The 13,674-nt window shown below is 41.3% G+C and overlaps 1 protein-coding gene across 9 annotated transcripts in view; it reads left to right on the forward strand.

Annotated features, from left to right (window-relative positions):
- Window positions 1-13,674, forward strand: part of CAST (calpastatin) — a 132,790-nt gene that overhangs the window by 66,932 nt on the left and 52,184 nt on the right. For all 9 annotated transcript variants that reach the window (XM_061424445.1, XM_061424447.1, XM_061424450.1 and 6 more), the window contains one exon: window positions 8,462-8,521. In XM_061424445.1, the coding sequence (XP_061280429.1) occupies window positions 8,462-8,521 (60 nt within the window). The remainder of the gene's footprint in view (window positions 1-8,461; window positions 8,522-13,674) is intronic.

Here is a 13,674-nt window from a genome sequence, read left to right on the forward strand (position 1 = left end):
AGTTGCACTTTTGTGGAAAAAAAAAAAATGTAAAGGGAGAGATGAGTGAGGTGTGCTCTGAGAAAGGGAGGGGCTGGCTGCCTGGAGGAGATGTTCTGTGCTGGGAGATGGTTGGGATTGGAGACTGGGGGTCTTTAAAGGCAAGAGAAAGGCTTTCTGTGTGATACAGTGGTTTACAGACGTCATGGCCCCTGCATCTACTTTAGAGGGAGGCTTGAGAGTGACACGTGGGAAGCCTCATGTGGCCAAAATGGGTGAGAGAGCTAAACGGCTGTAGGCGGGGAGACCTTTGCCAAATATACGTGAACAAGAAAATCAGTTTCTATTTCTGAAGGATCTGAAAAGCATACCATCTCCCCTTCATATCTCTCATCATTTCCAGCAGTAAACTTCCAAAATTCTTACTGTAGCAGGTGAACAAATCTAAAGAGGTTTTGTTGAATAATGCCAGAACATAAGAAGCCAACCTGGGTAAGTGCAGGAGTAAACATTAATTTTTTATGGCTGCACTTTTTTTTTTTATCAATAATTGCTCATTTTAATGGTATTTGATAACCCAGTAAGATTATTTCAGGTGCGCCTGCAGCTGACATAGAACTAAAACATTTGTCCAGTCCCATAGGATTTTCTCCATACCTGTGAGAGCATTTAAGCTGTAACTAAACCTGCTTGATGTCTGTTGCACAGACTGCTTATTGTCTGTTTATTATGAACTTTTTCAAAGCTGTGATGGAGACTTATTCATTGTGTATCCTCGGCCCCAGGCTCGTTGCTTTTTAAACAGTTGTTGAGTGGGTAGTTGGAAAATAATTACTTTTTCTCTGCTGTTACTCTGATTTATACGTTAATTTAAGATTATACATAATAAACTCTGTATGTATGTCAAGAGATTTGCCTGGGTCATTTAGGAGGGAGAGCACGGTTATGGCTGCACTTTAGTCTGATATACAGTCCTGCTCCCATAGAGAGATTTTGGTATTTGAGCACTAGCATGGCTTTAAATCTGGATGTCCCCTGATGTCAGGAGCCACTAGGTGGTAGATCCTGCAGCAGAGGCAGTGGTTTAGAAATCAGACAGCTCAGAGGGGCCCTCCCACCTCTGGGCGATGCCCGCTTATCCTTCAGTCTGCATGTCAATTGTTACATCCTCAGCCTCACCTGTCCTAACTGTCTCCTCAGCTAGATCTGGTTGCCTTAGTCTGTGTTCTCATTGGACCCTGTGATTTTCCTTTATAGCACTTACCACAAGTAGTTACTAAAGTGATTATTCTTTTTTTGATTTATTTTATTGAAGTATAGTTGATTTACAATGTGTTAATTTCTGCTGTACAGCAAGTTTATTCAGTTATACATATGTATACATAAGACAAACCTAGTTCAGTTCAGTCGCTCAGTCGTGTCCGACTCTTTGCGACCCCATGAATTGCAGCTCGTCAGGCCTTCCTGTCCATCACCAACTCCCAGAGTTCACCCAAATTCAGGTCCATCAAGTCAGTGATGCCATCCAGCCATCTCATCCTCTGTCATCCCCTTCTCCTCCTGTCCCCAATCCCTCCCAGCATCAAAGTCTTTTCCAATGAGTCAACTCTTCACATGAGGTGGCCAAAGTACTGGAGTTTCAGCTTTAGCATCATTCCTTCCAAAGAACACCCAGGACTGATCTCCTTTAGAATGGGCTGGTTGGATCTCCTTGCAGAGACATCACTTTGCCGACAAAGGTCCGTATAGTCAAAGCTTTGGTTTTTCCAGTAGTCGTGTATGGATGTGAGAGTTGGACCAGAAAGAAAGCTGAGTGCCGAAGAATCGATGCTTTTGAACTGTGATGTTGGAGAAGACCCTTGAGAGTCCCTTGGACTGCCAGGAAATCCAACCAGTCAATCCTAAAGGAAATCAATCCTGAATATTCATTGGAAGGACTGATGTTGAAACTGAAGTTCCAATCCTTTGGCCACCTGATTCAAAGAGCTGACTCATTGGAAAAGACCCTGATGCTGGGAAAGATGGAGGGCAGGAGGAGAAGGAGATGGCAGAGGATGAGATGGTTGGATGGCATCACTGACTCAATGTATATGGGTTTGAGCAAGCTCTGGGAGATAGTGAAGGACAGGGAAGCCTGGCTTGCTGTAGTTCTTGGGGTCACAAAGAATCAGACACGAAAGAGCAACTGAACAGCACCAACAATACATATTCTTTTTCATTATGGTTTATAACAAGATGTTGAATATAGTTACCTGTGCTATACAGAAAAGTGTTAGTCGCTCTGTTGTGTCCGACTCTTTGCAAACCCAAGTACTGTAGCCTGTAAGGCCACTCTGTGGAATTCTCCAGGCAAGAATATTGGAGTGAGTTGCCATTTCCTTCTCCAGGGGATCTTCCCAACCCAAGGATCTAACCTGGGTCTCCTGCATCGAAGGCAGATTCTTCACCGTCTGGGCCACCAGGGAAGGACCTTGTTGTTTATCCATTCTATATATAATAGTTTGCATCAGATGATCCCATCCCTCTCCTCCTGGGTGACCACAAGAGTGTTCTCTACGTGAGTCTGTTTCCGTTTCATAGAGGCATTCATTTGTGCCACATTTTAGATTCCACATGTAAGTGGTATCATACAGCGTTTGTCTTTCTGTTGCTGACTTACTTCACTTAGCATGGTAGTCTCTGGGTTCATCCATGTTGCTGTAAATGTCATTATTTTATTCTTTTTTATGGCCAAGTCATATTCCATTCTCTCTATATATGTATATATACATATACATGGAAACAACCTAAATGTCCATCGACAAAAGAATGTATGGAGAAGATGTGGGGTATATACATTGTTTCCATGTCTGCCGGTTGTAAATGGTGCTGCTGTGAACGCAGGGGCTCATGTTTCATTTTGAATTATAATTTAATCCAGATGCATACCCAGAAGTGGGATTGAAGTCTTTGTTCTATTAGTATCATCTCTGACCAGGCTGTAACTTTCACAAGGTCAGGGGCATGTCTGACAGTTTCCCATCATTTAACATTTATTTAACACAAACTATGTTCTGAATAAATGTTTATGGAGCCAGTGAACTGTGGAAAACTTTGACAGGTTACTTCATCTTTATGAGATACCATTTTCCTCATCTGTTTAAAACCTCCATATTAAAAGTTTTTTTCTAAGGTTCTTCAAAGAATTATGGATTAACGCTTCAAAATTTTTGAATTTTAAGTTATCCACACCTATGATCAGAAGTTCAAACCACATAGAATATTTAAAATGAAAGTGTATATAATCCTTCAGTAGAGGTAACAGTAAATGTTTCTTGTCTTACAAATAGAATAAAAATTAAACACACCACAGTTAGCCAGAGTTGAACCACTCCTTAACAGGGTGGGGTTATTTTCATTTCCAGCCCCCATGAATTGGTTTTCCTCTTTTAGTTTCAAAATATTTAATGCCCTAGGGGTGGGATAAAACTTTAAGGGAGGAATCTATGCTGAAAACAGGTGCAGCCAAGGCTGCAGTTCAGTTCCCATTACAGTCTGCTCCATGCTTATTTATAGGCATTCCACGGAGATTTTACTGTTCTTGGTGAGCCTTTGAAGGTCTTCTCCTTTCTTGGATTTAAGGATCCCTTCCAGCTATTGCTTAATAAAGCAGTAAGGCAGACTAGAAAACCCAAGGCTATGGAATTGCAAGAATGTTTTAATAAATTTGGATGTTTAGAATAAGTGACTTCACCCGAAGATCTGCAGCTTAAAAAGCACTTTTGTGTGGAGTGTTTGGTCTTGGGTGGTTTTAGATGGCGGAGGGAAATCATCGAAGGAGTGGGATATAGCTAAGTGGAGCTTGAGTTTGAATATAAATTTGCACAACCAATTGCACCTGTGGAAGGACAGTCATTAATATATAGATAGTGAAAGTGAAACTGTTAGTTCTTCAGTCGTGTCCGACTCTTTGCAACCCCATGGACTGTAGCCCACCAGGCCCCTCTGGCCATGGGATTCTCCAGGAAAGAATACTGGAGTGGGTTGCCATTTCCTTTTCCAGGGGCTCTTCCTGGCCCAAGGATCAAACCCTCGTCTCCTGAATTGGCAGGTGGATTCTTTACCACTGACCCACGGGGGAAGCCAAAAGGATATGTTAATTCCGACATATTAAAAACAATTCTCATGGAAAACTAAATATTCACATATTTATTTGCTAGTTTGATGGGGGAAAATCTACTTTGGTACATCCTCCAGTTCTTTATCCTGAAGGGAAGGTAAGAGAGACCGTGCGTGCCTGCCACAGTGGCCAGGTATATGTATATGTGTGTGTGTGTCTGTGTGTGCTTTGGAGTCGGAGTGCCCAATTGGTGCCTAAGGGTGCTCAGGAATAATTAAGTTTATATAACTGTGTTTGAAAAATCAGTATAATAAAGCTTTGGGCTTTGATCTGTCAATTGTGGCAATTTAACTATAAGCACCACTCTGTTCAACATTAAGTGAGGTCAGTAGGAGAAGTGATCGTGTTCATGGGCCATGGGTTACAGTGGGTTCATGCAGTCACCTTGAGAGTGGTGTGTCAGAGCTAGGGGAGCCGGGGACCAGTAGGCATGGGTGCATCCTGCCTGGGGACTCAGCCTTGGACGTGGCTCCAGGGCAGCCCTCAGGCCCGGGGCTCCAGTTGCTGTTGGTAGAGAACTGGTTGGTAGAAAGACAGCCAGTTATTTAAGAAGGCAGCTGCGCCAGATGGAACCCCTGAACTCTAAAACCCAGTGGACTCATATGTTAAGGAGGTTTAGATGAGCCTGAGTTAGAATTCTCAAAGATAGTAATTGTGTGTTTAATATTAGCCAGTGTAATACAAGTTAAGTACTAGAGTACATAGTTCTCAGTACCATGCACGTTGTCCTGCTTGGGTGATTAGATTGCAGGGACTGATACCACACCACTAGGGAAGGGGTTTCTTGAATATTTCGGTTACCGTTTATCGCCTTTTACCCTCCAGGGAGGAGTCTGTTTTGCCCTCCAGTTCTGATCTACTAAGTTGCTTCAGTTGTGTCCGACTCTGTGCGACCCCATAGACAGCAGCCCACCAGGCTCCCCCATCCCTGGGATTCTCCAGGCAAGAACACTGGAGTAGGTTGCCATTTCCTTCTCCAATGCATGGAAGTGAAAAGAGAAAGTGATGTCACTCAGTCATGTCCGACTCTTAGAGACCCCATGGACTGCAGCCTTCCAGGCTCCTTCGCCCATGGGATTTTCCAGGCAAGAGTACTGGAGTGGGATGCCATTGCCTTCTCCGAGTTCTGATCTACTTGAGTCTACTTCCCAGAGCTGTGCCTACTCTTCTGTCTGGTATAATACCTTAGAAATAATGCCCTGGCAATTTTATGAGCGCCTAGAATGTGCAGGCGTTTTACCCACATTATCTCAAATACATGCAGCCCTGCAAAATAGGTATTATAGGCTCCATTTTATATATTTGGAAAAGTTAAGACCCAAAGTCACAGAGCTAGTAATGGGGAAAGCTGACATTTGAACAAAATTCTGTAAGTTTCCAAGTCGATGTTCCTTCTGAAAATAATACAAACAAAAATTAGAATGATATTTTGTTGTTGTTGTTCAGTCACTCAGTTTATCTGACTCTTTGCGACCCCATGGACGGCAGCATGCCAGGCCTCCCTGTCCATCACCAACTCCTGGAACTTACTGAAACTCATGTCCATTGAGTCAATAATGCCATGCAACCATCTCATCCTCTGTCGTCCCCTTCTCCCGCATCTTTCCCAGCATCAGGGTCTTTTCCAATGAGTTGGCTCTTCGAGTCAGGTGGCCAAAGTATTGGAGCTTCATTTTCAGCATCAGTCCTTCCAATGAATATTCAGGACTGATTTCCTTTAGGATGGACTGGTTGGATCTCCTTGCAGTCCAAGGGACTCTCAAGAGTCTTCTCCAACACCACAGTTCAAAAGCATCAATTCTTTGGTGCTCAGCTTTCTTTATAGTCCAACTCTCACATCCATACATGACTACTGGAAAAACCATAGCTTTGACTAGATGGACCTTTGTTGGCAAAGTAGTGTCTCTGCTCTTTAATACGCTGTCTAGGTTTGTCAGCTTTTCTTTCAAGGAGCAAGTGTCTTTTAATTTCATGCCTGCAGTCACTGTCCATAGTGATTTTGGAGACCAAGACAATTGTCACTGTTTCCATTGTTTCCCCATCTGTATGCCATGAAGTGATGGAACTGGATGCCTTGATCTTAGTTTTTTGAATGTTGAGCTATAAGCCACTCTCCATTTTCACTTTCATCAAGAGGCTCTTTGGTTCCTCTTTGCTTTCTGCCATAAGGGTGGTGTCATCTGCATATCTGAGGTTATTGAGCACTTAATTACCAGGCAGCAATAGACTTAGAAGGTCTTTATTTCCTATGGAAGAAAAATCAAGCAGAAACTAAAGATCAGACAGTTTAAGTAGCTTGCCCAAGATTATTTACTATGTAGCACACCCAAAATTTGAACCCATTTGGAGTGATTACAAAGCTTTTACCCACTGGACAACAGCATGTACTGAACTTTCATGGGAGTGTTACTCTCAGTTCAGTTCAGTTCAGTTGCTCAGTCGTGTCCGACTCTTTGCGACCCCATGAATCCCAGCACGCCAGGCCTCCCTGTCCATCACCAACTCCCAGAGTTCACTCAAACTCATGTCCATCAAGTCGGTGATGCCATCCAGCCATCTCATCCTCTGTTGTCCCCTTCTCCTCTTGCCCCCAATCCCTCCCAGCATCAGAGTTTTTTCCAATGAGTCAACTCTTCGCATGAGGTGGCCAAAGTACTGGAGTTTCAGCTTTAGCATCATTCCTTCCAAAGAACACTCAGGGCTGATCTCCTTTAGAATGGACTGGTTGGATCTCCTTGCAGTCCAAGGGACTCTCAAGAGTCTTCTCCAACACCACAGTTCAAAAGCATCAATTCTTAGGTGCTCAGCTTTCTTCACAGTCCAACTCTCACATCCATACATGACCACAGGAAAAACCATAGCCTTGACTAGATGGACCTTTGTTGGCAAAGTAATGTCTCTGCTTTTCAATATGCTATCTAGGTTGGTCATAACTTTCCTTCCAAGGAGTAAGCGTCTTTTAATTTCATGGCTACAGTCATCATCTGCAGTGATTTTGGAACCCCAAAAAATAAAGTCTGACACTGTTTCCACTGTTTCCCCATCTATTTCCCATGAAGTGGTAGGACCAGATGCCATGATCTTCATTTTCTGAATGTTGAGTTTTAAGCCAACTTTTTCACTCTCCTCTTTCACTTTCATCATGAGGCTTTTTAGTTCCTCTTTACTTTCTGCCATAAGGGTGGTGTCATCTGCATATCTGAAGTTATTGATTATTTCTCCCGGCAATCTTGATTCCAGCTTGTGCTTCTTCCAGCCCAGTGTTTCTCATGATGTACTCTGCATAGAAGTTAAATAAACAGGGTGACAATATACAGCCTTGATGTACTCCTTTTCTATTTGGAGCTTATCTGTTGCTCCATGTCCAGTTCTAACTGTTGCTTCCTAACCTGCATATAGGTTTCTCAAGAAGCAGGTCAGGTGGTCTGGTATTCCCATCTCTTTCAGAATTTAACACAGTTTATTGTGATCCACACAGTCAAAGGCTTTGACATAGTCAATAAAGTAGAAATAGGTGTTTTTCTGGAACTCTTGCTTTTTCAGTGATCCAGCAGATGTTGGCAATTTGGTTCCTCTGCCTTTTCTAAAACCAGCTTGAACATCTGGAAGTTCACGATTCACGTATTGCTGAAACCTGGCTTGGAGAATTTTGAGCATTACTTTACTAGGGTGTAAGATGAGTGCAATTGTGCGGTAGTTTGAGCATTCTTTGGCATTGCCTTTCTTTGGGATTGGAATGAAAACTGACCTTTTCCAGTACTGTGGCCACTGCTGAGTTTTCCAGATCTGCTGGCATATTGAGTGCAGCACTTTCGCAGCATCATCTTTCAGGATTTGGAATAGCTAAACTGGAATTCCATCACCTCCACTAGCTTTGTTCATAGTGATGCTTTCTAAGGCCCACTTGACTTCACATTCCAGGATATCTGGCTCTAGGTGAGTGATCACACCATCGTGATTATCTTGGTCGTAAAGATCTCTAGGTGAGATAAAACCAAGGTAAAGAGTTAAAAGTAAGTATGGTTAAAAGGGACTTCCACCATGACTCATTCGGTAAAGAATCTGCCTGCAATGCAAGAGACCCAGCTTCCATCCCTGGGTCAGGAAGATCCCCTAGAGAAGGGAATGGCAACTTACTCCAGTATTCTTGCCTGGAGAATTCCATTGACAAAGAAACCCGGCAGGCTACAGTTCATGAGGTTGCAAAGAGTCGGCCACGATTGAGTGACTAACACTACTACACTGCTGTGGTTAAAAGGAGGTGGAGGACAAAGCAGGGTGTAGGTTAACTAGATTCAAACTTCCTGTTTCTTTTCTTTCTAGGTAACTACTTCCTCTGCGTCAGCCAGCAAGTCTTCCAGTATGAATCCCACAGAAGCCAAGGTATGGAGAGTCTTCAAGGGTCAACTTGGGTGAAAGCCCTTCATTTTGTAAAGCAAAATGAATAGAGACTTTGACAGATAGCTTGTGTGTCCTAGGAGACTTACACTATGGAAGTAAATATTTTCTTCTTAATTAATGAGGGTCTTTGAAAACTCAGCTTTCCTTTCAGTATTTGCCTCAAACACCATCTATATACTTATACAGGATTTTAGAATATCTAGAAAAGTGTAGTCCGTGAGAGTTCTTTTGGTTCTAGCCTTGAGTTTTTTAAATTGTAAGGAAGTATCTCTAAGTACATTTATCAGGATCTAGATAGAAATATAAATTCTTAATTTCTTACTAAAACGGTTTTATTATCCTAACCATTTAAAACGAAATCCAAGAATGAGAAAGTTTACAGTAAATGAACATAGAAAGAAGTGACACAGACTCTGGTTATTTCAGATGCTTTCTGAAGTTTTTTTCTGACATTTGAGTCATGTGGGTCACCATCTTATTGATAAACTGTGGTTGAGCTCTTGGGGTGTATTCTGATAATTTCTTGGAATTTCAGAATTATAAATAAAAGAATGGCCTGCAGTGGGATTGCTGCATAGAATAATAAGCCTATTTCTAAAGAGTTGGCTGAGCGACCTAAACACTCTCACTGATTTTCCGTGACTCGAACTGAGTTTCTTGGGAATGTTCTAGGATGGAAGATTAAAGAGGAAGCATTTTTCAAGATGCTCGCAACTAATTCTTATGAGCTAATATTCTTCAGTGCCTGTAGGAGCTACCGCAGCTCCATTATTATCAAATTGCCCTTGTTTAAAATTACCAACACACTTTTGCTTTGTGTTTTCCTTGTTACTTTACTGTCCCAAGTAGAATCCTATGCCATAATTTAATACTGGCACCATAATGTAGTACTGTTTAGTAATCCTGTGGTATCATCTTGAACTGTATTTAAAGGAGATTGAAAATATCTTGAAACACACTGTCAAACTCTAAGCCCTTATCCAATGTCATTTAGCACTCATTTTTATTTTTAAATGTAAAATTATGTTTTTATTTAGTAATTAATTTCTTAATTTTTTCAAAATACATGTTATCTGATTCGTGATTAACCACCTATTAGGTGTCACTACTTATTTATACCAAAGTGAAGTGAAGTCGCTCAGTCGTGTCTGACTCTTTGTGACCCCATAGACTGTAGCCTACCAGGCTCCTCTGTCCATGGGATTTTCCAGGCAATAGTACTGGAGTGGATTGCCATTTCCTTCTCCAGGCTGATCTTTAAAATGATCTTAAGTCTATAGAAAAAAACATTTAGCCCCTGCCCCCGAAAAATTCTCATTGAACTTAGAGTCTGTGAAAATTAAAGTAAGGAGATAAAAAGGAGAGCCAGAAATATGAGATTTCCTTTTTCTTATTATTTTGGTTCACATTTGACACGATGCCTCATTATAATTCATCCCTGCTGACACTCAGCTTAAGGGCCGATGCTTATTTCAAGTGTGTCCTGTTTTCCAGAGTAAATGTCAGCAAATGCTTCAGCCATTGCTGAGCGTGAATCATGAGAATTCTTGGCACTCCTATAGACGTGGACTGAGGGGAGAGAGAGAGGAAAGTAGGAGAGGGAAGAAAGGGAGGAACAAAACTAAGATGCGCCAGTCGATGACTCAGAACCACTCTTGGCCTTAATTCTCTGTCCTTGGTGGATTTCAGTCATACTGTTCTCATTAATCATCTTATCTTCGTGTGCTTCTTTAATTTTTTTTAATTTTAATTAATTTTATTTAATTTAATTTGTATTTTATATTGTAGTAGGCTTCCCAGGTGACTCAGTGGTAAAGAATCTGCCTCCCAATGCAGGAGCTGTAGGCTTGATCCTTAGGTCAGGAAGATGCCCTGGAGGAGGAGATGGCAACCCACTCCAGTATTCTTGCCTGGATAATCCCATAAAGAGGGATAATCCCACAGAGGAGCCTGGCGGGCTGCAGTCCGTGGGGTCACAAAGAGTCAGACACAACTGAGTGACCGAGCAGCCACACCCACAGTTGATTTACAGTGTTATGTTAGTTTGTGGTGTGCATACTTTTTCCATTTATTGCAGAATATTGAGTAGACTTCCCTGTACTATACAGAAGATCCTTGTTGGTTATCTATTTTAAATACTAGTGTGTATATGTCAATCCCAAACTCCCAGTTTATCCCCCCTTCTTTCCCCTTTAATAACCATAAGCTTCTTTTCTGTTTCTGTTTTGTAAATAAGTTCTTTTGTATCATTTCTTTAAGATTCCCCATGTAAGAGATACCATGCTATTTGTCTTTCTGTGTCTGAATTAGTTCACTTAGCCCAGTAATCTCCAGGGCTATCCATGCTGCCACAAATGGCATCATTTCATTCTTTTTAATGGCTGAGTAATATTCATATATATATATTTTTTTTAATCCATTCATCTGTTGATAGACTTATAGGTTGCTTCCATGTGTTGGCTATTGTAAACAGTGCTTCAATGAACATTGGAATACACGTATCCTTCTGAGCAATGGTTTTCTCTGGACCTGTCGCCAGGAGTGGGATGACTTGATCTTATGGTGGTTCTTTGCTTAGTTTTCTAAGGAACCTCCATACTGTTCTCCATCGTGGCTGTACCAATTTAACATTCCCACCAACAGTATGGGAGGGCTCCCTATCTCACACCCTCTCTGGCATTTAGTGTTTGTAGACTTTTTGATGATGGCCATTCTGACTGGAGTTAGGTGATATCTCATTTTAGTTTTCATTTGCATTTCTCTAATAATTAGTGATGTTGCACATCTTTTGATGTTCCTCTTGGCCCATTTGTGTGTCTTCTTTAGAGAAATGGCTATTTAGGTCTTCCCATTTTATAACTTTTTTTTTTTTTAATATTGAGTTGTGTGAGCTGTTTGTAAATTTTGGATATTAATCCCTTGTCAGTCACATCATTAGCAAACATTTTCTCCTATTCTGTAGGTTGTCTTTTCACTTTGTTTGTGGTTTTCTTTAATGTGAGAAAGCTTTTAATTAGGCCCCATTTGTTTATTTTCATTTTTACTCCCATTATTCTGGGAGATGGATCCAAAAATATATTGCTGTGATTTATGTTGAAATGTGTTCTGCCTATGTTTTCCTCTGAGAGTTTTATACAAGTATCTGGTCTTGTATTTGGGTCTTCAGCCCATTTTGAGTTAATTTTTTGTATGAAATTACAGAATTTTCTAGCTTAATTCTTTCACACGTAGCTGTCCAGTTGTCCTGGTACCACTTTTTGAGGAGACTATCTTTTCTCCATGGTATAGTCTTGCCTCCTTTGTTGAGATTAATTGACCATAGGTACATGAGTTTATTTCCAGAATTTCTATCCTATTCTGTTGATTTGTATTTCTCTTTTTATATATTTCTGTTTTTATAGTTATTTGGTGATTGTAGCTTTGTAGTATAGACTGAAGTCTGGGGGCCTGATTCCTCCAGCTCCATTTTTCTTTTTCTAGATTGCTTTGGCTATTTGGGTTCTTTTGTTTCTCCATACAGGTTTTAAAATTTTTTGTTCTAGGTCTGTGAAAAATGCCGTTATTTTGTAGAGATTGCATTGAGTCTGTAGATGGCCTTGGGTAGTAGAGTCATTTTGACAATATTGATTCTTCCAATGCAAGAATGTGGTGTATCTTCCCATTTGTTTATGTCATCCTCAGTTTCTTTCATGAGTGTCTTACAGTTTTTGAAGTACAGATCTTCTGCCTCGTGAAGTAGGTTTATTCCTAGGTATTTTATTCTTTTCGATGTGATGGTAAATGGGATTGTTTGCTTAATTTCTCCTGATCTTTTATTGTTGATGTCTTGAAATGCAACAGTTTTCTCTGTGCTGATTTTGTATCCTGCAACTTTACTAGATTCATTGCTGAGCTCTAGTAGTTTTCTGGAAGCATCTTTTGGATTTTCTACATACAGTATTGTGTCACTATGCCAAAGCCTTTGACTGTGTGGATCACAATAAACTATGGAAAATTCTGAAAGACATGGGAATACCAGACCACCTGACCTTCCTCTTGAGAAACCTATATGTAGGTCAGGAAGCAACAGTTAGAACTGGACATGGAACAACAGACTGGTTGTTCCATGTCCAAATAGAAAAAGGAGTACGTCAAGGCTGTATATTGTCACCCTGCTTATTTAACTTATATGCAGAGTACATCATGAGAAATGCTGGGCTGGAAGAAGCACAAGCTGGAATCAAGATTGCCGGGAGAAATATCAATAACCTCAGATATCCAGATGACACCACTCTTATGGCAGAAAGTGAAGAGCAACTAAAAAGCCTCTTGATGAAAGTGAAAGTGGAGAGTGAAAAAGTTGGCTTAAAGCTCAACATTCAGAAAATGAAGATCATGGCATCCAGTCCCATCACTTCATGGGAAATAGATGGGGAAACAATGGAAACAGTGTCAGACTTTATTTTGGGGGGCTCTAAAATCACTGCAGATGGTGATTGCAGCCATGAAGTTAAAAGACACTCACTCCTTGGAAGGAAAGTTATGATCAGCCTAGATAGCATATTCAAAAGCAGAGACATTACTTTGCCAACAAAGGTCCATCTAGTCAAGGCTATGGTTTTTCCTGTGGTTATGTATGGATGTGAGAGTTGGACTGTGAAGAAAGCTGAGCACTGAAGAATTGATGCTTTTGAACTGTGGTGTTGGAGAAGACTCTTGAGAGTCCCTTGGACTGCAAGGAGATCCAACCAGTCCATTCTAAAGGAGATCAGCCCTGAGTGTTCTTTGGAAGGAATGATGCTAAAGCTGAAACTCCAGTACTTTGGCCACCTCATGCGAAGAGTTGACTCATTGTAAAAGAGTCTGATGCTGGGAGGGATTGGGGGCAGGAGGAGAAGGGGACGACAGAGGATGAGATGGCTGGATGGCATCACCAACTCGATGGACATGAGTCTGAGTGAACTCCGGGAGTTGGTGATGGACAGGGAGGCCTGGTGTGCGGAGATTCATGGGATCGCAAAGAGTCGGAAACAACTGAGTGACCGAACTGAACTAAGTGTGGGAAGATGCAAGAACCTGGGCTCACCTGCAAACAAGGGCATTTGTAGGTCTTCTTTTCCAATTTGTATTCTTTTTATTTCTTTTTCTTCTCTGAT

Source organism: Bos javanicus, chromosome 7, assembly GCF_032452875.1.
Source record: "Bos javanicus breed banteng chromosome 7, ARS-OSU_banteng_1.0, whole genome shotgun sequence".
Classification (NCBI taxonomy): Eukaryota; Metazoa; Chordata; class Mammalia; order Artiodactyla; family Bovidae; genus Bos; species Bos javanicus.